This window comes from Carassius auratus, chromosome 24 (assembly GCF_003368295.1).
Source record: "Carassius auratus strain Wakin chromosome 24, ASM336829v1, whole genome shotgun sequence".
NCBI classification, from domain to species: Eukaryota; Metazoa; Chordata; class Actinopteri; order Cypriniformes; family Cyprinidae; genus Carassius; species Carassius auratus.
In genome coordinates, this window is record NC_039266.1 from 72715 (window position 1) to 100331 (window position 27617).

The 27617-nt window shown below is 36.5% G+C and overlaps 1 protein-coding gene across 3 annotated transcripts; it reads left to right on the forward strand.

Annotated features, from left to right (window-relative positions):
* The first annotated feature begins 472 nt into the window (after window positions 1-472).
* On the forward strand, window positions 473-27122 carry LOC113041873 (phospholipase D1). 3 transcript variants are annotated; one of them, XM_026200437.1, is made up of 27 exons: window positions 473-619; window positions 9502-9678; window positions 10156-10322; window positions 10562-10704; window positions 11047-11158; window positions 11236-11301; window positions 11400-11458; window positions 11532-11624; window positions 11739-11891; window positions 11977-12126; window positions 13541-13624; window positions 14854-14935; window positions 15455-15565; window positions 16300-16488; window positions 17318-17534; window positions 17890-17982; window positions 18370-18498; window positions 18851-18969; window positions 19376-19489; window positions 19585-19695; window positions 19879-19967; window positions 20214-20327; window positions 22050-22099; window positions 23954-24088; window positions 25387-25540; window positions 25626-25743; window positions 25831-27122. In XM_026200437.1, the coding sequence occupies exons 2-27, from the start codon at window positions 9534-9536 to the stop codon at window positions 26053-26055; spliced, it is 3222 nt and encodes a 1073-aa protein (XP_026056222.1). In that variant the 5' UTR covers window positions 473-619; window positions 9502-9533; the 3' UTR covers window positions 26056-27122. The 3 variants fall into 3 exon arrangements, with proteins under 3 accessions (XP_026056222.1, XP_026056224.1, XP_026056223.1); XM_026200438.1 differs by lacking the exon at window positions 473-619 and adding an exon at window positions 6768-6868; XM_026200439.1 differs by lacking the exon at window positions 17890-17982.
* Window positions 27123-27617: the final 495 nt, after the last annotated feature.

Sequence of the window (27617 nt, forward strand, 5' to 3'; positions counted from 1 at the left end):
CGTTCCGTCATTACTCGGCTACAGATCCATCACGGGTTTTCCATTTAGTTACCACTGACAAGTACTGAGAAAACAGACTGTATAAACCCACTTTGAGGGTCGCTAACAAGTGAGCAAGCGAGAGAACGCCACGCGGTTAAAATACCACAAACCCTAAGAATGGAAAGTCCTCCCAGAACACTTCTGGTCACATACATTGTCATGAACAAAAAAAAATATATAACGTTAAACATAAACATTTGTTAACACCTTATCAACAAACATTTATCAAGGCTTCTTGGCAAATCAAATTTGGGTGGCCTCTCTTTAGGCTACACCTAGACCCATAAACGGTTGAATAAAAATAGAGTGTAATTTTTACTTCCTTAATATATTTCAAAACCATATTAAAAACAAATATAAGCATGTGAACATTCTTAGTGATATTTTTAAGACTGTTAATAACATCTCTGGGGGAGTGGACGTCCACGCATAATTTAGATGGGCGGGTCCGACAGTGCCGATCGCAGAAGAGGAAGCGCGAGCCAGATGATCCGCGTTCGCCTCTAGCGCTGACTTTATGCTTGAGTAACGTTAGCAGATTCACAACAGCGCGGACCTGCCTTCAGTTCTTTAGCAGGTATGTTAACGTTACTTTATATGACTGGGTGGAAATTTTCTGAGTAATTTTAATTAAACACGCGGAGAAGTAATGACTTGGCTGAGTACAAGGCTAGATGAAGTGTTCTGTAGATTGACAGCTGTAAAACGCATGGCTACAGAATGTTGCATCTGGACTGCATCACATCAGATGAATGTACGAAAGAAACGCATTGGGGTTTAATATGTGTAGATTAGCTACAGTAAGAACTTGAGTGTGACACCTTTCAAATAATGCAGTTATGTTTCGATTGCCAACACCCACTGATTTTGCAAGGCAAACAACCAGCTGTACCTGCAGGGTAACTTCGGAGACTAGAACTGACTCTTAGTTACAATAGCTGCTACAACTGACTGACAGGTTTAAGATAAATGCTAATAAACAGAGGAGATGAAGCTGTGTGTTCTTCATTGTACTTTAATATTTTCTTGCAACCCAATTTCAAGGACCTTCATCCTTTGGACCTTTTTTTTCAAAAAGAACAATTGAACAATTTGTACAATTGAAAGGTTCCATGTTAAAGGTTCTTCATTGAACTACATTGGTGCCCATATAGAATGCTTAAATATATATATAATATTGCAGATGTGACTTATATTATTTATTTTATCCCCTTTCTCATTTGATTTGGCTGTGTATTGTGGTCTGGACAATTTCTGGCTGATTTTGTGAGATTTAGCCAAAAATGTGTGATGAGTATACTTAATTTCCCAGATTAATGTCTGCTACAAAATCTAGTTTAAGATTGGCAAATTAACTTTTACATAGATAAGGATTTGATTATAATCATTTTGTATCGCATAGTCCTGTAAAGTGTGTGTTTGTGTGTTGTCCATATTGTTTCTTGTCATATCAATAGGATCCCCTCAAGGATCTCGGAACAGAAAGGGAGTGTCTGGTTGACTTAGTGGGAAGGTGTTTGATGTGTGTTTCACATTGTATTTTACCCTTTGTACCCTAATGAGGCTAACTTCCACTTCTGACAACAACACGCTTACAAATTAGATTGTGTGTATGTACTGGGTAAAGACCATAATTATGTACTGGTGCACATTCCTTGACCTGCGGGTGTGGTTTCTGAGTACTACAGGCAGGAATCATGAGATATGACCGGTCCATTGATTACAGCAGAGCTGTCAGATGAGTATGCTGCAGGAGGTGACGCCTTATCTACATGTAACATCTGCTCTACGTTACATCGATAAAAGTGTTGCAAAGCTACAAGAGTTGCTAAACTGCCTTTTCCCCTGTAGCAACATCACCCTTTCTCCTCTTTTATTAAACACAGGGGGCTGTACGAGATAACCACTTTTGCACGTTGTCTACACAAGCAAGTTCAGAGAAAACTGTCTTTTGGTGGCACTAGTGGTGTGTTGTGCTCTCATTGTGGTTCATTTGCATCATCATGCTTTGGATCCTCTTTGCAGTGCACATGAAACCATTAGGCCCCTAGTTGTATATCTGATAACCTTTTTTTCTGGTCAGTCCTTACAGAGGATTTTTTTGTTTTTACTCTTACTATTATTCTTTTTTTTTATGAGTAAACTATTGTTATGACCAGGCATTTGTATTGCGCTTGAGGAAAGAGGAAATTGAGCTCGTGGTCTATGTGTAATTTTATTTTTTTTAATTTTTTCTCGAGGGACAGGAAGTTGAGTTCAAGTGAGCAATAAATCCTTAGACACACCATGTTTTGTTTAATTTAGAATTGTTTATTAAGAATAAAATATACAAAATATGGATGGGGATGTGGTGATTCAGTGTACTGACTGTACAGAGCTTAAGAGCTTGTGTGGTTTTGTTAGTTTTGTAGTTGTACCCAAGTGTTTGTTAATATGCATTTGTGAGCCACTTTCAATAAGACAGGAATGACTGCCAGTTTAATGAAAGTCCTGTGACCAGACGCACAAACATTCGGTCTGTTTTCATATTAGCTTAATAAACAGATGCTGTCGTGCATCACGAGTAAACCAGAATAGTCGTTTAAAGGAATAGTTTACCCCAAAATTAAAATTTGCTGAATATTTGCTTGCCCTCAAGCCATCCAGTCAAGATGTTGATCGGAACAGATTTTGGAGAAATTTAGCATTACATCTAGAGATGTTCCGATACCCTTTTTCTCTTCCCGATACCGATTCCGATACCTGGGCTCAGGGTATCGGCCGATACCGAGTACTGATCCGATACCTGGGTGTATATCTGTATATACAGCTGTATATACTACTAGCCCTGTGTAAATTGCTAGAATTTTTTTATGGTGTGCTTCAGACAGATCCCTCAATAAAACATGAACAAATACATGGTGAACTACTGTATTTATTACAGTATTTTTATTATCTAACATGAATTTGACAGTATTATTTATTTTCTTATGCAAAAAAAGAACTTCAAAATGCAGCCAAAAATCTAACACCGCAAACTAAAAAAGGTATTTAAGTTTTACAATATAACTGTATAAAAAAACTGCAACAAATAAGTCTAGGAATATAAAAAAAGATCTATTAATCAGATAATCTCTAACAAGTAAAAAACAAGTAAAAAACAAGCAACCATCTAGGCATAATTATTATTATTATAGAGATGTATTATTATTACTGTAGGCTACAACAGTAGCTTTATATATTGTCAATTTACTCATGTAAACCAAACATTTATTTTAATGGGCTGCCATGAAGATCTTTGAGTGTCTGTGTTTATGATATGACAGTATTCTCAAATGAAACGGTAAATTCTCATGAAGTGACGGTTTATGCGTTCGTGTCCTCATGACACACAGCAGAGACTACAAAACAGCGAGCTCTCGCGCATCTGTGCCAGTCACCCACAGAGATGTAGATTTTGCGGGAGTAATATTTAAATAGTATTTTGCAGTTTAATATTCACAGACACTAGTATATATTCGGCTACTGTCTGGAGCCCTGCGTTTTGACTTACACGGAAGCAACTGAACGCAGTTGCCGGTACTGAATATACTCGAGAGTCTGTAACTACCGGTACTACAGAGACATACTGCTAACCACTGATCTATAATATAGTAGCGGCTTCACTGTCTTTTGGCAGTTTAGAATGTGATGAGTGATCCAGTCATATATAGATAAGGGCTGCTAACGCGTTTTCATTTCTTCTTCGCTGCTCTAAACAGGGGTTGCTTGTGGCAACACAGCACAACTTCCTGTGTTTTCAATGCATTTTGAGCAGCGAAGAAGAACCGTGCAGCGGTTAGGCAAAGCTTGCGGTCATAACTAGGTTTTTTTTAAGAAAATGGTATCGGATCGGTATATGGGTTCATGTACTCGCCGATGCCGATGCCAGAATTTGTTGTGGTATCGGAGATATTTCCGATACTAGTATCGGAATCGGAACAACTCTAATTACATCACTTGCTCACCACTGGATCCTCTGCTGTCACAGTGAATGGGTGCCGTCAGAATGAGAGTCCAAACAGCTGATGAAAACAACAACACAATGAATCCACATGACTATAATCCATCCAAACTGTGTTTGTATAATAAACAATATATTAAATGATGGACTGGAGTTGTGTGGATTACTTGTGGATTATTGTTATGCTTTTATCAGCTGTTTGGACTGTCATTCTGATGGCACCCATTCACTTCAGAGAATCCATTGGTGAGCAAGATATGTAATGATACAGTTCTCTAAACCTTTTTTTTTATCCCTTAAAGGAGAAGTTTAGTTTGCACAACAGCAACAGCCAACAGATACTGAGCAGCATAGCTGTGTTTATTAAGAAAATGCAGTTAGCAGAACTGGTGTTAAATTAAATCACTAGCAGTGTTTAATCAAATCACTCTTAGTTTAACAATATTAAAGTCACTTGCCTGTAGGCTGAGGAAATAAAAAATGCATTACATGTCAGTGACAACTAGAGGGCGCATATTCCAAAGATTTACGTTTGATGATGTCTGCAGTGTTTTGTAATGCAGAGGAGCAATGGTTCTGTCTGGATTCAGTGCTTGTTTTCGGATGTGCTTAGCAGTGTCAGTCTGCACTCTGAGCATTTGCTGCTAACATGCCTTCATTATGCATTGATGTTCAATAAAATAAAAATAAATAAGTAATGAAATTCCTGGCATTGGTGTGTTAGTCCTCCTCTGTAATTCTTTATATAAGCCCATTAAAAAAACCGTAGGCAGGATGCCTTCTATTGGACATGCAGTTAATGTATCACCAGCACACATTGCCTGGATAGCAACATGGTTATGAATCCATCTAATGTTGTTCAAGGGCGGGAATGAATACAGAACAAAGCTTGTTTTAGATTCTAAATATAAGATTAATTTCTGATCTGCGCATGATGCACACATCAAAAGATTTACAGGTTTACAGCTTTTTAATTAATGTTGTATTTAAAAAAAAATGTATCACTAGTTTTTTTTTTTTCAGAATGTTTTTTAGTACGGAATGTACGTGCAGACTAAGGGAATTAATCAATTAAGTTATATTTTTCACACTGACTTACATAGTAGGGAAAGAAATACTATAGAAAGTCAACCAACTGATTGATTAACAGCATTATTCAAAATATCTATTTTTTTGTTCAAAAATAGAAAGAAACTTCTAAAGGTTTGGAATGGAATGAATAAGGGTGAGAAAATGATGACAAGTTTAATTTTTGAGTTGAACTATCCCTTTAATAATCAAAACATATAAAAAATGTAATTAATGACAGTAACTGTCAAATTAACACATTAAACTCACAGCAAATGTACATTAGCATTCAAACATTTGGACAGTTATATATTTATTTTTAAATTATTTATTTTAATTCATTATTTTTTTTGCATATATTATGTCAGAAATACGATAAAAAGTGTAAAATATTAAATATTTGTACAATTTACAACGATATGTTTTAATGTTTTAAAATGTCGTTTAATTCCTGTGATGGGAAGTTGTATTACTGCAACAGAAAAAATTGATGAATTTCACTATGCTGATTGCATATTCAAGTAGCATTTCTTATTATTATCAATGCTCATCAGTGTTTTCATGGAAACTGGAATACATTATTTTTTAAAGATTATTTCATGAATAGAAAAAAAAACACTTATTTGAAACAGAAATCATGTCAAATATAAAATATATTTCAACTCTAAACATTGAATGATAGTTTATCTATATTATTTAATTTGAATGCTTGTTTACTTTTTTGCAATGTAGGCATCACACATCACAAAAAGCATATAAAAACAATAATACGGTTCTAGACGATTATTAGTATTATTATTATTATTATAGGTCAGGATCAAAATGCAACAATATTTTACACCAATTTTAATAACATTTATAAATTGTACAACATATGGTTTTGAAAATAAAAGTTAAAGACCCTTTATTTAGGGGTTGTTGATGACGAAATATGACACTTGGTTAGGCATGTAAATAAGGCTTGTGTTGTCTCATCCAGTGTAATATGAGTTGCTCAACAGCTACTGGTTGTGTTTGTGTAAAGAAACATCACAGTTATGTCCTTTATCACAGTTAACCATCTATGGCGGCTCTTTTTGTTACTTTACAGTATCTCAGGTTTCCATCACCGCTGAAAGAGCCACAAGTGTTGCGTTTCAAACACGTGCGGCACACTCTCTTTCTGTGTGACTGTGCGACGTGTGGGTGTGTATGGACTGTCATCTCATCTGCCATGCAGTCCTTCCAGGAGATGAGCATTTAATAACCACTTTCTCCCGGAGAACAACAAGCACTGTGGCCTCAAACGCTGCTTTGCTGCTTTGTTTTTTTGTTTTAGGAGCTGGTGTGCATCCATTAGATTGATGGGTTTAAAAATAAATGAAGGCGCTGATGAATATGATGTTTGTGTGTAGACTCGATCCACTTAGCGATAAGAAAGGGAGATAAGACGGTGGCACTGAATCATCTGGCAAATATTAACTTTAATGGCACTTTTGAGCATGAAATGTCAAAGAGATAAAAAAAGCACATCCCACACAAAACATATGACATAAGAAGCATGTTAGTGCATCTCCTGTAAGGCTGCTAAGGCTCCTCCCCATCTTGGCATGTGACTACTGTTTCAGACCTTATTATTCTTGAACATATACTCGGACACACACTGCTGTTCACCTGTGAGCACCGTATCAGTGTTTGACCGTATTACACGCTTCTACTTAGTTTGACTTTTCTGGAGAGAAGAAGAAGCTGAGGATAAAAGAAATGATGGGGGCATCTCTGCCTGTGTGTGGGCAGGTTAGTGAACATTCTTTAACATCAGTCAGATTTACTGTCATACTAGATTAAATGGACATTTAATGCTCTTTATGAATGGTCGAAATTATATTTTCTGATCTCCCATGCTGTCTTTTGAAAGAGAGAGATGCATTTCAAGCAGGCAGAAATAAGGAAGGAACTCTTCTCCTCTAGGTCACTTGTGAGTTTTTCTACATGTGTGACTGCTAGTCTAAAAATGTGTGTAATGTGTGCACAGTGAAGCATCAGAAATATCTGCGTTTGCACAGAGGGTGTGTTTTCTGAGATGTTTGCGCACATGTATGTGAAAGAGCGTGAGTACTGCGGTATGTCACAGTGTTATATAGGCAATATTTTGTATTTAATATGAATTAAAGCGGCTCTCTTTATAGAGAGCAGCGTATTCCTCCTACTGTGCATGATGTCCACCTACCTGATTTGTGTCTGATGGCTTATGTTTCACACCAATGGCTTATGCAGTATAGCTACATGGAAAAAAGGCTTGTATTTGCATTTAGTTAGAATGTAGCTTTTTCGTGCAGAACACTGAATGTGTGATGTAACTTCTGGATTAGATCAACTAGATAAACAGTTTTCAGTTTGCTCCATTTTGACACTTGAAGCAGCATGAGGTTGGGCGTTGAGAGCTCGAGGGTGTTTCTGTTGTAGCGGTGAGAATGTGTCTTTGAAGCTGCTCTGTGGTCCAGCTCCTTTATTTTAAATAGTAGTTTATTGAACCGATCTATCACCGTCCGCCTTCAAAGATACAGGTGCATCAGTGAAAAAAACCACAGGAGGTTTCCAAACCTGTTGGAATGTGTGTTTGAGCTCCTCGTCTTATCAGAAAGGTGAAATCTTCTTAGTAGAAGTGAGTGGCAGTACGAGAAGCGTGAAGTAGTGTTTTGCTGATTATTGAAGCTGTCCTTTGTTCCTCAAACGTGAGAAATGTATATGTGTGCACTGGAACTCGAGGTTATTTGACTGTCTGATTTACATAAACGAGGAATATTTGAATAAAGTCTTTGACCTCCACATATCCGCGTGTCTGCGGCTTTTACGAGGATTTTTAGGGAAAACTTTGTCTAATGTTTGCCGTCTTACTGCTTTTGAACATTATTCATGGTGCTGATCCTATGTGATTTGTTACCGAGGCAAGCCTATTTAACTCTCGTTACCCACATCAACCAGCTGTTTGTAGTAGGTTCCGTTCATCACTGTAATATGAGCCTACATTTACCAAACTGAGCGTTTCTTTTTGCATTACCTGGATGTGTATTGGTGGATGAGAGCCAATAATTCAGCGGTAATGTTGCAAGATCTCTCTGATCTGTCGCTTCAGTCTCCTTGAAACAAATGTAGTCCACAGATGCAGAGACGCTTGTGTTTTTCAGAATTTGAGATTTAGTATGAGTGCTCAATATCAACCAGTTTTACAGATCATATATTGATCGAGCTATACAGTATCGGTTGATTATTAATGGCTCCAGGTCAGATCCATGGAAACAAGAGTTATTCTTCAACAGGACTTCACTCTGAGTGTTTCCGTCATAGACAAGCGAAACACTCACCTGGATGCCTGGATGAAGTGTTAAAGTAATCATAATGTTGTTCAATGCGAGGTCAATAAGAGATCACTGCGAATTAGTGAATGATTTTAATTTAGTGCTGACTTAGGCTTTCATTTTACAGAGAGGTGTGTGACGTGCCATTTCATAGAAAGGCAAATGTGGCATCTCCACCAGAGTTTCCTGATGAATTTCTTATGAATCAAACATGATATGAGAATATGAAAATGGAAGATCTGCTCAATATGAAATTTCAATAGGATTACAATATATACACTACTGTTAAAATGCTGATTTGGTGCTCAAGAAACATTTCTTATTATCGATTTCGATTATGCTGCTTAATATTTTTGAGGAAAATGTGCTACTTTTTTTCAGGATTTTTCTAATGAGTAGAAAAAAAAACATTCATTATAAATAGATATTTCATAATAGGCCTACGTCTTTGCTGAATGAAAGTATTTATTTATTTAAAAAAATCTTACTGACCCCAGACTTTTGAATGATGATGGTTATAGACAAAAAATTATTTTCAATAGGCAATTTTCAAAGTTATTTTCTAACAAAAAAAAAAGTTGTCTCTTTCATTGGAAAGTGCAAAGCAGATGTGCACAGGCCAAAGGTGAGGTTTGTTGTGACATTAATGAATGGCGATGATTTGGCACATGCATCTAATCTGGACAAAAGGGGGGTTTTTGGTTTTGTATGTGATGCCTTTATGCTTCTCAAACCTTTTTGTGAGCAGTTAGAAGGAAAGAGGAACAGGATGCAGACTGCAGTGTGTTGTCCCTAATGTAGTTTCCATCTTTCTATGGTCAGGAGGGATTTGTCTCCTGTTCAGTTCTGAATAAGTTACTCTAATCCTCATTCCTCCTCCTCCAAAAACAAGTCACACCATACATGCTCACATGCACGTTTGTTCAACATTCCCTATTGTGAAGGCAAAATTCATACAATTATACCTCATACCATTCCATGAATGTTTGAAGGATTTATGGCTTATTCTCAAACGCGAAACATTTTAATACTTGCTAATTTCTCCTGGTAAATAAAACGTGTGTCTTAAAGGAGTGCCCTGGCCGGCAGGCCGACTGTTAGCCATGCTGCGGCAGCAAGAACCCACGGTCAGCACCCTGCATCTGGTGGCCAATGATATGACCGATATCATGGAGAACTTGGACACACGAGAACTCGACATGGGCGATGGGGAAGAGGAGTTTGACAGCCAGGACCCCAATAGTTCAGGTAAATAAAAAACAACAGCATAAAATCGCAAAATTATAATATATATATATATGTATGTATATGTGTGTGTGTTTTATATATATATATATATATATATATATATACAAAAATGTTAAGCAGCACAACTCTTTTCAAAAGTTATATTAAGAAAATAAATGTTTCTTGAGCAGCATATCAGTATTTTAGAATTTCTAAAAGGTTATGTGACACTAAAGTCATTCAGTGTTAAAAGTTAGCTTTGCCATCACATGAATAAATAACATTTTTATAATCTGTATGTTCAAATAAAATCACATTTTATTTGTTGTAATAATATTTCACAATATTACTGTTTTCACTGTAGTTTTGATTAATAAACACATCCCTTATGAGCATAAGAGACAGCTTTTAAAAACACGAAAATGTTACCAACCCCAAACATTTGAACAGTAGTTTAAATAACTGTGGGAAATGAATTAGAAATATTTTTTTCCACAGAAAACCGCATCCCCTTCTCAGCTGTGTATAAAACAGTAGGCTTTAAAGAGACCGGGGCACGTGTATTTCTTACCGCGCTTCCCATCACCGCCAAAATCCTGGAGGTGGAACGCTTCACTTCCTCACAGGATCGCTTCAACATCACCTACCAGAGAAGCGTCTCTAAGGTGAGATCTCCCACTCCCGCTTCCCTTCATCAACCGTTAGTATGTGGGCTGAGGAGGTCATATTTGTTGCCCGGGAGATTTAGAGGTTGCCAAGGCAATTTACATGTTTCCCTGGAGATCTGGACACTGTAGACGAAATAACTTGGCACATGCAAATAATATAGTTTTCAGAAGAATTCTGACAAAAGACCCTGTTAATGAATCTAATCTCCGTTTCTGTTGGCTGTTCGTGTGTCCAGGTGCTTCCTGCAGTGTTTAAGATAGAGATGAGACACGGGAACTTCACCTGGTTGATAAAAAGGAAGGAGAAACATTTTATGGAGCTTCACAGGGAACTACGCACCTACAAGACCCTCCTCAGAATTCCACTGCCGTCCCGCAGGTGACTAATATAAATTTATACAATATTATATAGTTGACTCTAATACTCATAATTGATTCCTGTGATGCAAAGCTGAATTTTCAGCACCATTACTCCAGTCTTTAGTCTCACATGATTCTTCAGAAATCATTTTAATCAGCTGGTTTCATGCTCTAGATACGTTTCTTATTATTAACAATATTCAGCAGCATTTATTGGATATAGAAGTATGTTGTAACTTTACAAATGTCACTTTCAGTTCATTTAAAGCATCCTTGCTGTGTTTTGTTGTCTTGTGGCAATCTTAAGATCTCTTCCTCTGTCTTTGCCATCTTTTTTATTTTATTTTTATTCCCATGATAGTCACGCGGAGCGGAGGCACACTATAAACAGGAACCTTGAAAGAAACATGCCAAGTCTACCCCGGGGAGGAGGTGAAGAACTGGCCAGGGAAGAGCAAGTGTCTAGTCGAAAAGTCAGTTTCCTGTTTCACTGACACACTGCTGCCGGTGTCACATGATTGATGTCTGACCAGTGTGATTTCCTTTACAGAGACAACTTGAAGACTACTTGAATAAGCTGCTAAAAATGCCAATGTATAGAAACTACCATGCAACAGTATGTGCATATAGTAGACCGATCCTGTACAATATTTTAGTCCGTATGTTGTTTCTTGAATTGCATGCATTAACCCCCTGTCCTGTTTTGTACTATAGATGGAATTCATTGATGTGAGTCAGCTGTCTTTCATTCATGATTTGGGACCAAAAGGCTTGTAAGAGTCTTCATTTTTATTTATAGATGATTATTGCATTCTGTGTCATTTTCTGACCATGTTTCCATCCCAGGGAGGGCATGGTTCTTAAAAGGTCGGGGGGTCACCGTATTCCTGGACTGAACTGCTGTGGCCACAGTAAAATGTGCTACCGCTGGTCTAAACGGTCAGTGTGGTGTCATTCATATTCATATTATGCAAGACAATCACCATGCCACTCACCCACAGTAAGATGATTTTCAAGTAAAGACCCTTTTTGTCTTACTGTCGGTCTTTACAGGTGGATGGTTGTGAAGGACTCTTTCCTTGTCCTCATGAAGCCAGACTCAGGTGCCATCTCTTTCGTCCTGCTGGTGGATAAGGTGTTCGACATTAAAATGGAAACTAAAGACACCGAGACGAAGCACGGTGTCCGTATAGACTGCCTGTCCAGGTCAGTGAACACACTTGGTCATTGAGGCACAATGTTGACTTTTTTCTGATGTTGACTGAGTGAAAGAGCTTTTTGTTTTGTAAAGGACTCTTGTGCTGAAGTTCACGAGCTACCGTCACGCTCGCTGGTGGGGGCAGGCCGTCGAAGATTTTGTGCGCAAATACGGCAGCAATTTCCTTAAGGATCACCGCTTTGGATCCTTCGCCAATGAACAGAAGAATATCCCATCTAAATGGTAAATACTCCTTTGTGCATGCATCCAATCGTGAAAAAGTTCATACCATGGATGCTTTGGGGTAGGTACTTTTGACTTGGGCCAATAAGCAACCACCTAGCAACATCTAGACAACGTCCCACTAAACCTTTTATGTCAAATACTAGCTAGCATTTAGTTTTCAATTATATATTATTATTTATTTAATAATAAAAATTAATTTGAAGCCCACTAAAGCTAACTTTTAGCTTATTAAATCTGAAATGATTAAAACTTTTTGTATAAACCTTTGTTTTATATATATATATATATATATATATATATATATATATATATATATATATATATATATATATATATGTGTGTGTGTGTGTGTGTGTGTGTGTGTGTGTGTGTAATATTACTGATTATCATTAATTATTTATTGAAAAAATAATAATTTGGGTTTACAAAGCACACTAAAACTAACTAATAGCTTATTAAAACTTTTAGTTTATTTAAACTTAAATGATTAAACCTTCATTATTAAAATTCATTATAAAATTATAATATATATTATCCTTTTTTCATTAAGTAAATAATAAAAAATTAATATTACTTATATATATATATATATATATATATATATATATATATATATATATATATATATATATATATATATATATATAAATGATGATTCAAGTTTACTTTTAGCTTTAGTTTTATATTCAATTATAATTTATTTGCCATTATTATGTTGTATTATATTATCATTATCATTATTATTTCTAGAAAAAATATATAATTATGATTATATTACCTTATTATATTATTATATTACTCATTACTTTTATTATATTAAATTACATTTAGCTTCATTTTCATATTTTATTATAAGATAGGAGCTATTACATGGTTATATGATATTATGGTATATCATACCACTGATTATATTATGTTTTTGTAAAAATGTTCTCTTTCTACCTTTAGCTTTAGTTTTAAATTAAATTATATTAGCTAGATAAACTGATTATATTATTATTTGTTTTCAGCTACAGTAATACGCTTCAAAACCATGCAGAGAAAATCAATAGCGTATCTAGCAGAAGCAGGTCTCCAAAGGTTTCTCAGAACAGATAAACATGTGAAAGCTTCAGCCGTCTGCCGCTGTGTCTTCGGGTGAAGCCTGTTTCACACGAGTAACTTGAGAGAAAGAGAGGGAAAGTGTAACCATAGACTCCATCCTCTCTTGACCCCGTGGAGGAGTGAGATCGTATCTAGGTGCAGCTACACAGATGGTCTGGGCAGATGACTTGTTGTTCATTGTTGCAGCATTAAGCCCTATTATTTTGTGCTTGTTCTCTGAATAATGAAAATGATGTTATTAAGTTTGAGAAACAGCGAGAGTGTGAGCCCGTGGATTTGACTGGCTGGGTGTGTGTGTGTGTTTCAGGTATGTGAATGGGAAGCAGTACATGGAGGACGTGGCGAATGCACTGGAGGAGGCAGAGGAGGAGATCTTTATCACCGACTGGTGGTATGTTGACATAAAACCACTCCCATACATTCAGCTTTCCTTTGGGTAATATTGATTCATTTTAGAAGTACCGCACAGATTAGATAAACTGCATCGGTTCATGTATCCACTGTAAAACTTCCCCTAAACTCAGAGAAAATCAATAACCTTGCACAGTTCTAGCAATGCAACAGGATATTGAGTTCATTTCTTAAAGGGTTTCTAGAAAACAGAACAGAGACAATACTGGACATACTGACTTCAGGATATCAGTGTCCTAACCAGTCTCCACACAACAGATGTGTTTTGGTTCCAAATAGAAAATAACGTGTTTTCAGAAGTGTGTGCATGTGGAGCACAATTGAAAAATGAAAAAGATGAACAACATGTAGAGGATGGATAAAGGTTCTTACAAAGTCATTGGAAAATTTCTACACTAATATAATATAATGTTTATGCCCAACTCCTTTTACCTTTTATTTTATTAATTATTAATAATTTTTAGATTTTTTTATTGATAAAATATAATTGTATTAAAATGTAATTAAAATAATTAACACATTTATTAGAGTTATTGAATTTATTATTTTTTGTTTTCAATTTATATTTTTCATTTTGTATTAAATTAATACCATTTATTATTTTATATAGAATTTTGTGATATGTTATATAGTACAAATATATCCCTTAATTAATTTTTTTTTTTGTAAGTATCTTTATCCAGTAACAATATATGACTGCAAAAGCATATTGTTCCAAAGTTTGTGAACTTTGAAAATAGAAAAAAAAATTACTTTCGCTGTATACTGTTGCTTGTCACGTTTGCAAAAACTCAGATGGAAGAGATGTATTGCTTATTGCTTTTTCCTGTCATGACAGTTAGGTCATGAACTGAGAGAAAAGCTTAAAGGAAAGTAGTAGAAAGAAAAAGAGGGAAAGAAAAATAGTTTTATACTTTGTACGCACCCTCTCAGAGGGCACCACCAGCTGGGAGCAATGGCCAAACGGATCCGTTACCTTCATCAGACAGATGCCTGGTGCTGTGTTACAACATCACTCAATCATCGCAGCAGACATCCTGCAAGTGTGAGATTTGAGTGTGTGTGTGTGTGTGTGTGCACTTTTCCCCCCTAGCTTAATACATTGGAATTTATGTAGGCGACAGTGAGATGTGAGGCTAGACGTTGATGCATATTTGATGTTACAAATGCCTCCCCTGCTGATGAGGTCACCTCTGTGTGTCACGGCAGGCTGAGCCCTGAGATCTTCCTCAAGAGACCTGTCGTTGAGGGCAACCGCTGGAGACTCGATTCCATTCTGAAACGGCAAGCGGTGAGTTAATCCAACACATTAGTGCACCAGTAATAAACCTTCCCATTCAGTGTACCGTATTTTCCGGACTATAAGTCGCACCTGAGTATAAGTCGCATCAGTCCAAAAATACATCATGATGAGGAAAAAAACATATATAAGTCGCACTGGACTATAAGTCGCATTTATTTAGAATCAAGAACCAAGAGAAAACATTACCGTCTACAGCCACGAGAGGGCGCTCTATGTCTTCAGTGTAGACTACAGGAGCAGTGAGCAGCATCTCTGGCAGCATAGAGCGCCCTCTCACGGCTGTAGACGGTAATGTTTTCTCTTGTTTCATTTCTCTCGGTTCATGTCAAATTAATTTTGATAAATAAGTCGCAGGACCAGCCAAACTATGAAAAAAAGTGTGTCTTATAGTCTGGAAAATACGGTACTCATGTAATCATTTACACTCCTGGGTGTTTTCCTGGTAATATATTTATATTGACTGGTGGGTATGCTGTACTGATTATCAAGAACTGTTTGTTCTTGCAGCAAAAAGGTGTGCGGATCTTTGTGATGTTGTACAAGGAGGTGGAATTGGCTCTTGGGATCAACAGCGAATACAGCAAACGGACACTACTACAACTTCACCCAAATATCAAGGTGAGATGAAAGTAGTCAGTTCATAAATTGGCTCACGTGAAGCTGTGATTATGAATAAGTTATCAATTACTGCAAAGCCAAGAACTACTGAAATAACTATTTTTAAGTCGACAAATTACAGAATTAAACTAAGTAACAAGTATGGATGGTTACTATAATATTATTACTGAAATCTTGGGTAAGGCTTTATTTTAAGGTGTCCTTGTTATACATTACATGTACTTCCTATGATTATAATTAATTAATTATGCATACTTTCATGCAAGTAACCCTAAACCAAACACTAATCATAACCCTAACAATATAGTAAAGACTTTAATATTATGTCATACCTAAATGTATAATTACTCTGTAACAAGACACTAAATGTTACAATAAAATGTTACCAAATCAGTTTCATTATTAGTTGCACTACTAGTTACTGTAAAAAGTTATATTATTACTATAACTAGTTACTAGTAAGTAGTTACTGCCCAACATTGTCTACAGCTTACTTACATCACATTAATGGTTCCTAGTTTATTTTAAATCAGTAATTTAAAAATGGTATCATTTGGGAGGTCAGTAGTAAATCTGAACGAGTCCCTGACTGGTCTGACTAACTGCATATGGACTCAAAGTTTTCTTTACTGTGATCAACTATGTTGACTCGTGTTTTTGTTTTGCATATTGCGGTTTCACAATCTTTAACCTCTGTGCTACATCAGAGAGTGCTAACAAATGTATTTTCTCAGGTAATGAGGCATCCTGACCATGTCTCCTCTTCCGTGTACCTGTGGGCGCATCATGAGAAGATTGTAGTGATCGACCAATCGGTGGCTTTCGTGGGAGGCATTGACTTGGCGTACGGACGCTGGGATGATGTGGAGCATCGGCTGACTGACATAGGAAGTGTTACCAGGACTCTTCCCGTGTCTGCAGAGGTTTGAGAGATCTCGTATTTTATACTGGCAGTGTTGTTTTAGTATGATTTATATACTATCATGGTATTTATTAAAGGGATAGTTCTCCCAAAAATATAAATTCTGTTATTAGTTACTCACCCTCATGTTGTTCCAAACACGTAAGACATTAATTCATTCATCTACGGATTTTCATTTCTTTTTATTAAATTTTTAGACATTTTAGTTCCTAAACTAATTTCAGTTAGTTGCCAATAATAATAATAATTTAAAAAATCATTTAATTATTTATGTGTGTGTGTATACAGTGTGTATATATTAATTCATATATATATATATATATATATATATATATATATATATATATATATATATATATATATATATATATAAGTTTTTCAACTAATATTTATATTTCAATTAAAATCAATTTTTGTGACTTATAAATACACAATCAAATATAGAAAATACCGTATTTTCCTGACTATAAGTCACACTTTTTTCATAGTTTGGATGGTCTTGTGACTTATAGTCAGGTGCGACTTATTTATCAAAATGCATTTGACATGAACCAAGAGAAAACATTACCGTCTCTGGCCGCGAGAGGGCGCTTTATGCTGCTCAGTTCTCCTGTAGTCTACACTGAACAGCATAGAGCGCCCTCTCGCGTTTGTAGACAGTAACGTTTTCTCTTGGTTCTTGGTTTTAAATAAATACGACTTATGGGCCAGTGCGACTTATATATGTTTTTTTTTCCTCATCATGACATATTTCTGGACTGATGCGACTCAGGTGTGACTTATAGTCCGAAAAATATGGTACTTATTTGATGTCCTTCTGTGTGTCACAGATCACTTCTGAAGGCTCTCCCGCTATGGCCTCTCAATCAAACGGTTCCAGCACGGAGCACACTAACGGCAAAAGTTTGCCTGTTGACACAGTGGACCAGCCGAAACTGAAAGGACAGGGCAAGACAAAGAAGACCCGATTCAGCATCCGCAGGCACCTGCAGAAACACGGGCTGGCTCCTGCAGACAGCGTGAGCAGCGTCGAGAGCTCTGAAGAAAGTGAGTACGCCTCCGTCTCTGGAGCACTGGCGAATGCAGACTAGTGGCATGTTACTGACCTAAACTCCCACATTCAGCACGGCTGGTTCTCTAAAGCCTGCTGGCAGCACTTTAATATCACTGAGCAGCTTATGCAGTGATTTACAGTGTTTACCCCAAGTGCAGAAAAACATGAATCATTAAGGTTTCAGTTGAGGCTTGTGATATTAAAATGTGTTTTTATAAAATACGCTTAGGAATATTTTAGTGTAAAATCTATATTCATTTTCAAATCGTCTCTGTTTTTCACTCACGTTTTCCATGCCATGCTTTTTAAGAGGGTTGTCTCGGTTGTAAAGATACCCCTTTTCTTTAGGTTATTCTAACAGTATTTGCAGCCACCAAAATTTGATCCCTCTTAAATGGATTGAGCTGAGGGTGTCCATGCCCTCCTGCTTGTGCCCAAGTGGTGAGTAAGAATCAGGCTTGGGTGAGAGGTTTAAGGTGTGGACTCTGTCAGAGGTTGTCCCTAATTCTGATCCTGAAAGGTTTCGCTGTAAAGAGCTATTTCATGGGTCAATAGAGCAACCTTTCAAAGCACTGTGTGGTTTGCTGTGTTTCAACATTCATCTGGAGGAGTCTGACTAAGATGCAGAGTATTCGAAGCTGGCAGATTCTATGCATGTGTGTTAGTTTGAACTGACATGGCAGTCACTCAACAGTGTGAAAGCATGGATTTCTGAGAAAAGTAGAAGTTTTGTGTGTTTTGTATTGATGCATGGTTTTGGTTGCGGTTTTTTGTTGATAGTTTTTTTTTTCGTCTTAATTAGTTTCTTTTTTCTGTGACTCTTCTCAGAGACTGAAGCGGCACAAGATCTGCAAGCAGATGTGATTGGCCTGATGGGAAACACGCGGTTCTGGCATGGCAAAGATTACTGTAACTTTGTTCATAAGGACTGGGTCCAGTTGGATAAACCTTTTGATGGTGAATTATTGCATTTAAAGTTTGCATTTTTTTGGTATTACAATTATTTTGTGCATATAAATATAATACAATACAATACATAAAATGAATTAATATAAAAGCTTTATATATATATATATATATATATATATATATATATATATATATATATATATATATATATATATATATATATATATATATATTCATATTATGTACATTTGTAAAAGAATATTACAATATTCAAATGTTATAGTTTTAGCCTTTTAACATGCTTTTAAATCCTATTTTGACATTTAAAATTGTGTTTTTCTTTTTTAGATTCAAATGATTTAAATAAAATAAAAAATTCTGTATTCTGTTCTTTTTGCAGATTTCATTGACAGGCACATAACTCCCAGAATGCCTTGGCATGACATTGCCTCGGTGGTTCATGGGAAAGCAGCCAGAGATGTTGCACGTCACTTCATTCAGCGCTGGAATTTCACAAAGGTGAGAAAGACAACATTGGCATCATTGTGGATAGCTGACACATCATATGTCCACGTTTTTTTTTTTTTTCTACATCAATATTGTATGTTAAAATGAATATGAATGTCAAAGAAAATTATAGATTGTTGAACTGGTCAGCATTTATTTTTTATTTCCAATGATCCTGCAGTGTGAGAAATTAATATTTAAAGTACAGATATTCCACACAGTCTTTTTATTAATATTTTGTAAAACATGTAGAAGTATGCATAATAATTCAAATAAAATTAGTTTTTACAAGTTTTACACAGCAAGATATTTCATCTTCCTAAATGTATTTCATGTCACCCCCGCCCCGTGCTGTTGACTCATATCATAAACATTGTTTTGAATATATGTTTGTATTTGCATTGCCACCTTGTTTCAGATCATGAAGCCCAAATACAGATCCCTGTCGTACCCATACCTCCTTCCTAAATCTCACACTACTGCGAATGAGATCAAGTATCAGGTCCCTGGCTGCACCCAGACTAATGTCCAGGTACATACAATTTTATGTACACATCCGTATTCCCATCAGATCCTCTACAGACAAATACCACATACATCTTTAATAATTCTCTCTTGAATTATTAGGTGTTACGATCTGCCTCGGACTGGTCAGCGGGTATAAAATACCACGAGGAGTCGATTCATACAGCTTACGTCAACGCAATTGAAAACAGCGAACACTATATTTACATAGAGGTGTGTGTCTCAAATGACATATACTCACTTCTCTAAATGGGTTCATATTATCCCCGTCTAATAGCCTCACTGTTGACGTATTGGCTGCTAACCACAGAGACTGTTGCTTTTCTGTCTATAGAATATACAGGATGTCCTATATTATTCTTTCAATGGGCTAATGTGTAGCGTTTCCTCTTTCAGAACCAGTTCTTCATAAGCTGCGCAGACAACAAAGTCGTTCACAATAAAATCGGAGATGCCATTGCCAAGAGGATCATTAAGGCATATCGGTGAGCTGCATTCAATAAGTTGCTTCTTTTGTTCAGTCTCTAACATATTAAACTAATCTCTGACACACAAAGGCACTCAACTTCTTTAATGAAACACTTGTAAATCAATAAGACTTAGTCTGAAGACAAAAAGGTATTTTTTATTGGTAAAACAATAGCCAGCCATGAATGAATAGACTGTATAAGGCCATACTTACACAAACTGTCTTTGACAGTTATGTCATGTACTTTCTGTGTGGTTTACAGGGATGGTAAAAAGTACCGCGTGTATGTGGTCACACCACTGCTTCCTGGGTTTGAGGGGAACATCAACACTGGAGGAGGCAGTGCCATACAGGCAGTCATGCACTTCAATTACAGGTAACACTAAATACCATATTTTCCGGACTATAAGTCGCACTTTTTTTCATAGTTTGGCTGGTCCTGCTACTTATAGTCAGGTGCGACTTATTTAGCAAAATGAATTTGACATGAACCGAGAGAAATGAACCAAGAGAAAACATTACCGTCTACAGCCGTGAGAGGGTGGTCTATGCTGCTCAGTCCTCCTGTAGTCTACACTGAAGACATATAGCGCCCCCTCGCCGCTGTAGACGGTAATGTTTTCTCTTGGTTCTAAATAAATGCGACTTATAGTCCAGTGCGACTTGTTTTTTTCCTCATCATGACGTATTTTTGGACTGATGTGACTTATACTCAGGTGTGACTTATAGTCCAAAAATATAGTAATAGGATCTGAGTATTGAGTAGAAAGAAATTTCCTTAGTTTATACATACTACTATTTAAACTTCATTCTGCAAAGGCTGTGAATGCAAAGAAATATGACACAAAAGATTTTGAACTTTATATTCATCAAAGAATCATTAAAAAAAGATCATAGTGTCCAAAAAAGAATTTTTAGAGCTAAATTAAAGGGATAGTTCACCCAACAGTGTAAGACCTTCCTTCATCTTCGGCACTCAAAATTAAGATATTTTTGATGAAATCTGAGCGCTTTCTGACCCCGCATAGACAGCAACACAACTGACACAGAATAGTAAGGACATCATTTAAATTTTATGAAGCTACGAGAATACTTTTTGTGCACAAAGAAAACTAAAATAATGACTTCATTCAGCAAACTCTCTTTTATTTTTGTTTTCTTTGTGCACAAAAAGTATTCTCGTAGCTTTATATAAAATTAAGGTTGAATACTGATGTCAGATGGACTATTTTAATGATGTCCTTACTACTTTTCTGGGCCTTGAATGTGTCAGTTGCGTTGCTGTCTATGCAGGGCTAGAGAGCTCTCGGATTTCATCAAAAATATCTTAAGTTGTGTTCCGAAGATGAACGAAGGTATTATAGGTTTGGAACAAAATCAGGGTGACTAATTAATGACAGAATTCTCGTTTTTGGGTGAACTATCCCTTTAAGCAGAACAACTGTTTCCAACATTGCTAGTATTAAAAGGTTTTTCTTGAGTACCAAATCAGCAGATGGAATGATTTCCGATGGGTTTCGTGACAATGAGCATTGGATTCTGAAAATTAAGCCATGCCAACACAGTAATAAATCATGAAATATTATAGATGTAAATTATCAGATAATTGAAAGGAATATTCCATCTTCAGTAGTACATCTTTCTTTAATAAAGCCAGTTACCACAGAAAATAAATTTTCAGTGCTAGTAAAAGTGAAACACTGAATATAATATACAGACAAGTTTAGTAAGTGACTGTAGAACAGCATAGTATAGTATAGTATAATTTATTTTGGAAGTATACTATACTGTACTTGTGACTATAAATAGTGTTTTAATCTTCCATTCTGTAAATAATGTGTTTGACCTCCAGTGTACTGTAAGTGCTTCACTGAAGTGATTTTTTTTTGTGGTAACTGACCACAGAATGCTGCAAATGTGTTTATAGAGCATTGCATGTATTAAAGACAGCACATTACTTACATCTAGCCATAAAAGTTCAAATATTATTCTGCTGCATTAAATAGTTATCAGTTATCTTATAAATAGGGAGTGTTTCATTGGAGGGATTTGTTTGCGAATGTTTTTACTGAATTTATTGTGTCTTTTTTTAATGCAGGACAATGAATAGAGGAGACTGCTCCATTATCTCTCAGCTGAAGAGAGAAAGTGAGTACAGAGATATCTAAATACCTGTAAATGTTTCCTCTGTGAAGGGTGTGTCTGTAATTCTTCAGATGTTCTTCATAGAGTTTCTGTGGTTGACCCAAGCAGTGCAGGCACTCAAAGATCTATGTGGTTTTCTGTATCCACCACTTTGACAAATTAATGGCTTGGTTGCATTTTATTTGATGGGTTTTGGTGTCAAAGAAGAACAAGAACAAGAAAACAAGGATTTCTTGAAGTCCTAGCCTTTTACCTATGAAGCCTTTAGTCTTCCCATCCAAAAAACTACACAGTAATGGACAGGAATAGATCTTATATTCTCAAACAAGTTTGCTGCAGTTGTATCTTCAATAAGACACAACTTTACTATCCTATGAAGGGATTTATAATGCAGCTTTAATAATACTAGATCTTAAAGAAGCCTTCAGAACTTTAAAACACAACAGTGCCCTCTTGTGGTTCTTTCACATATTTATAGTGAAAGACAAAATCATAGTTGTTAGTTGTGAAAGACCTAGTGGGAAAAGTACGCAGTGTGTGGGTTTTGTATTGTGTACCATCTACTTGCAGTCAAACACACTGCTGCAGTGTCACGATGTGGTGAAGAGCGTTCAGTCTGTACCAATTGACCCCATCATGAGAAAGGAAGGAGTGAAGTTTCTCTGTTTGAATAATCCAATACGTTGTTGGTGTTCTGTTGCAGCTTCACTGGATCTGAGCGTTCCCACAGTGTCCCGAATACAGATACATATCGCTGATTGCTGAAAATGCAGGAGTTTGATTGTGGGTGCATCATTGGTCTGGTGCAGTTATAAATATAGCTGTGGAACTGCACAGCCTTCTGCTCGAATCAAATAATCAAAAATGCTAAAATATACAAGAAATTTAGTTACATTTAAAATAAATATTTTGAAGTATGAGAAGCTGTATGTAAGACACTATTTTTTTTAAGTGACACTGTACAACTTTAACACCAGCAGATGAAGTATCAGAAGAAGGAAACGGAAACTCTATTGAGCTCCTCGTGAGGCGTGAACTTGAGGGGTGTCGAAATACATGCAAAAAAAGTCCAACGATCAAATGGATTAAACAGAATAATTACAGAGCAAACTACTAAATCCCAGTAGATGACTTCTAATTTAACTTAACTGAATCTGAAAATCTTCTAACCTCTGTGACTGATATCATCAAGTTTTTCATATGTGATGATTTATGCTCCAAAATACAATACAATTATTTACATGTTGTGCATTTGGCACACACTTTCCTTCCTTGTCTTTACTTTTTATTCAAATTAATTATTGCATCAGGTTTATTTATATAGTGCTTTATACAGTACAGATTGTTTCAAAGCAGCTTCAAAGGAAAATAATGGTCTTAATGTTGCAAAATTCATCAGTTATTAAATAATTTCCATTTTTATCTATGAAGCAGCTCTATAGAAGAAAAATAGTTTTCATTATTCAGCTCAGTTTATTTTAATTTTGATTAAGTTCAATGACAATTGTTGCAGAGTTTATTATCATTGTAGGTACCGCTTCAGAAACAGTGTGAAATAGTTTGACAAAGGTGTAAAAGTTAAAAGAGAATTTTATTGGACCTTTAAACAATGTATGTAAATCAGTATTTCTCGATTCAAGCATACAGAAAAATGTAAATGTCAAAAAATTATAAACATTATTTTATTATATAAAGTTCAACTAAGTTATGCTATACAGATGAATAAGTTATATAGGTAAATGACACAATATTTATTTTTGGCTGAACTATTTCTGTAAACATCAAATGAAACCGGAACATTAATGTATAAAAACCCTATTAACATCATTTGCTGTCTCTCTCTCTGTGTGTCTGCAGTGGGTGATCAGTGGATGAATTACATCTCATTTGGGGGTCTGAGGACCCACGCTGAGCTGGAGGGAAAGTTGGTGACTGAACTGATATATGTGCACAGCAAGATGCTTATTGCCGATGACAACACCGTCATCATTGGTGAGTAAAAATAGAAATCTGCAGACAGGAAAAACACATAATGAGTGTGTATCATCTATACATGTGTTTATAGAAATGATGTGGCAATCATGAAACTGCTGCTGTGGTAATTTGTGGTAATGAGAAGTAAACTGTTAAAGGGTTAGTTCACCCAATAATCAAAATTATGTAATTAATAGCTCTTCCTCATTTCGTTCCAAACCCGTAAGACCTCCCCTCATCAGAGGATCCGTTGGAATTTTTTGAAGCATCGAAAATGCATTTTAGTCCAAAAATAGCAAAAACTACGACTTTATTCAACATTGTCTTCTCTTCTGGGTCTGTTGTGAGAGAGAGTTCAAAACAAAGCAGTTTGTGGTATCCGGTTTGCGAACGAATCATTCGATGTAAACGGTTCACGTCTCCAATACGTATTAATCCACAAATGACTTAAGCTGTTAACTTTTTTAATGTGGCTGACACTCCCTCTGAGTTAAAACAAACCAATATCCTCGGTTCTTGAATCGGACACGTCTGACAGAAACGATTCTTGACTCGAGAACGAGTCAATCTTTCGCTCTTTATCTGGCTCGGCTCGATGTTCATCTTCAGGTCTCTCTTCACAGCAGTTCAGTCAGTGTACTGTTTGAGTTCATGAATTACTCCTGGATATTGGTTTGTTTTAACTCAGAGGGAATGTCAGCCATATTAAAAAAGTTAACAGCTTAAGTCATTTATGGATTAATGCTTATTGGAGACGTGAACCATTTTAAATGATTCAGTTCGATTTGGTGAACTGATTTAAGAAGATCCGGTTACATCAAATGATTCTTTTGCGAACCAGATATCACTACACTGCAGTGTTTTGAACTCTCTCTCACAACAGACACGGAAGAGAAGAAAATGATGAATAAAGTCATAGTTTTTGCTATTTTTGGACCAAAATGTATTTTCGTTGCTTCAAAAAATTCTAACTGACCCTCTGATGTCACATGGACTACTTTGATTATTTTTTTATTACCTTTCTGGACATGGATAGTATACCGTACACACAGTTTCAATGGAGGGACAGAGAACTCTCGGACTAAATCTAAAATATCTTAAACTGTGTTCCGAAGATGAACGGAGGTCTTACGGGTTTGGAACGACATGAGGGTGAGTTATTAATGACATAATTTAGATTATTGGGTGAAGTAACCCTTTAATATCAGAGAATGACAGAGATGGAATGCCTCCTCCTGCTGTTAAGATGTATTAAGATGTAGTATTGTAGTCTATTATTTAAAACTTTCATCATAATTGTACAATGTATATGCCAGGTTCTGCTAATATCAATGACCGGAGCATGCTGGGTAAGAGAGACAGTGAGGTGGCCGTCATCTTTGAGGATATCCACACTGTGAAGTCAGTGATGGATGGTCAGGAGTATCAGGCCGGACGCTTTGGATTGAGCATGCGGCTGGAGTGTTTCAGGTTCAGGACTCATTCAAGTCTGTTTCTTAACATAAACAAGCAAATAAGGTTTAAAGATGTTTTCTACTTCCTTTAAAATCAATAGGATGATTCTTGGCGCCAACACTGACCCCAGCATTGATGTGACGGACCCTCTAAGTGACCAGTTTTACAAGGAGGTGTGGATGACCACCGCTGCCCGCAATGCAACTATTTACCAGAAGGTCAGCTTAAAGTTTTCACACAAAATATCTATCTATCTATAAGTTTCTTTTCAAATAACCTGACTGAAACTTCTCCTCATGCTCCAGGTGTTCCGCTGCTTGCCGTCCAGTGACGTTCGGTCAATTTTAGAGCTGGATGGCTTCCTCTCTAAGCCTGGTTTGGAGAAGGAGGACCCTGCACGTGCTCAAGAGGAGCTGAAGAAGATTCGAGGCTTCCTGGTGCAGTTCCCTCTCCAGTTCCTCAGCGAGCAGAACCTTCTGCCACCCATCGGATCGAAAGAAGCCATGGTGCCCATGGACGTGTGGACATGAGAGAACCTGCCCACATCACCCGAATAAAAACTGAAACTGCAAATCTAGCAAGTGTACCAGGAACGACCTAAGCTTTCTTATCATATAATAAACACTTCTGAGACTGAAAATGAGATCTGAAGGCACTTCAGTTATAAGTTGTTTACCAGATTGGTTTGTTTCATCCCTGATTGTCTATATATTCTAACACTATGCAACTAATATTAATTTATGAGCTACTCATAAATCTTATAAAATGGTTATATGGATCATTTTGTGGTGTCCTGATTGGATGCTGTATGTTGGTTTTGTGCCCTGTAACATGCACTGAATAGGTATTATTCTCTGCAATTAAGTGCCAACTATGTATGTGAAATTACATCTTTTCTCAATATAAAGTGGAAACATTTCTCATGTACTATATCTCGAGGTAATTTATGGTTATTTGATAGTGGACGTGGTCCATTAAATGTTGCTTTCCTATGGTATGAATTGCCATGTTTTGGTGGCCTTATTTCTTAACTGTGTTCTTAATGCTGGTTGTGAACTAAAACCCACCAAAGCATTTGTCTTTTATGACCAAACCAAGTTGTTTTCATAAGACTAGTATTTAGACTTCTCCCCATTATTTGTCCAAATTGTACATAAACTGTAAAAACATGCCTGGAGCTTTAAGAAGTTTACTGTCCGTGCTTGAAGTAATGAAATCATTGCTCGTGACATTCCATTTAAAAGTACTGAATCGGCTACAACTGCTACCATTTAAATAAACTGTCCAGGATTTTCATGTCACTGTAAAGGCCGCAGCATGTGTGTCCTGCATTCTGAGTATCCAGCAAGTATCTTCTAACAGTTGTTAGTCAAGCACTTAAATGTCTGCACTGCTGACTGTGTACAGTATCTGCACTTTTACTTCAGAAACTAATTCCTGTTCTGTTCTTTGTCACCTTTTCCTCATGTATTTTCCCCATTAATTGCATTTTTGCACACAATGTGTATCATCAAAAACACAAATGATCTGTGTTGGGATGTTTATGAAATATGTGAATTGATGTTATACAGATGATTAAACCATAATTTTCACACTATTGAGTCTGTCTGGAGGTCTGTCTATCTATCTATCGATCTGTTATCAATGTGTTACAAATGGTTGATTGGAACATCATGTCTGTTCTACGGCTGTGTCTGTGTGTGTGTGTGTGTGTGTGTGTGTGTGTGCGCGCGCGCGTGTGTGTGTGTCTCTGGGGTGTCTGGTAATGACTGAATGTGTGAACACTGTCTTACTGTCTCAGTGGTCTGTGTGGGGGTGTGTGGTGTGTACATGTGTTTCTCTGGGATATGTACAGCTGTCATGTTCCCTGCAGACTGCAGTCTGTGAGCTACAGCTGAGCAACAGTCCCTGATACAATCTCCTGACCTTTGACCTACCGCTCACATAGTGCAGATATAACGTCATTGGGCATTACAAACTCACCAGTTCAATTATAAATCTATAAAACCTGATGAGTGAGTTTGGAATCTTTATTAATCTCACATGCAGGTATTGCATTTCACTTTTTTTTTTTATTGATATTCAATTATCT

Bases quoted from the DNA above. Each gene is read 5' to 3' on its own strand.
- LOC113041873 (XM_026200437.1), top strand. From the start codon at position 9,534: ATGCTGCGGCAGCAAGAACCCACGGTCAGCACCCTGCATCTGGTGGCC. The intron at 9,679-10,155 runs GTAAATAAAAAA...TTTTTTCCACAG, and splicing joins CCAGGACCCCAATAGTTCAG to AAAACCGCATCCCCTTCTCA. The intron at 25,744-25,830 runs GTCAGCTTAAAG...CTCATGCTCCAG, and splicing joins ATGCAACTATTTACCAGAAG to GTGTTCCGCTGCTTGCCGTC.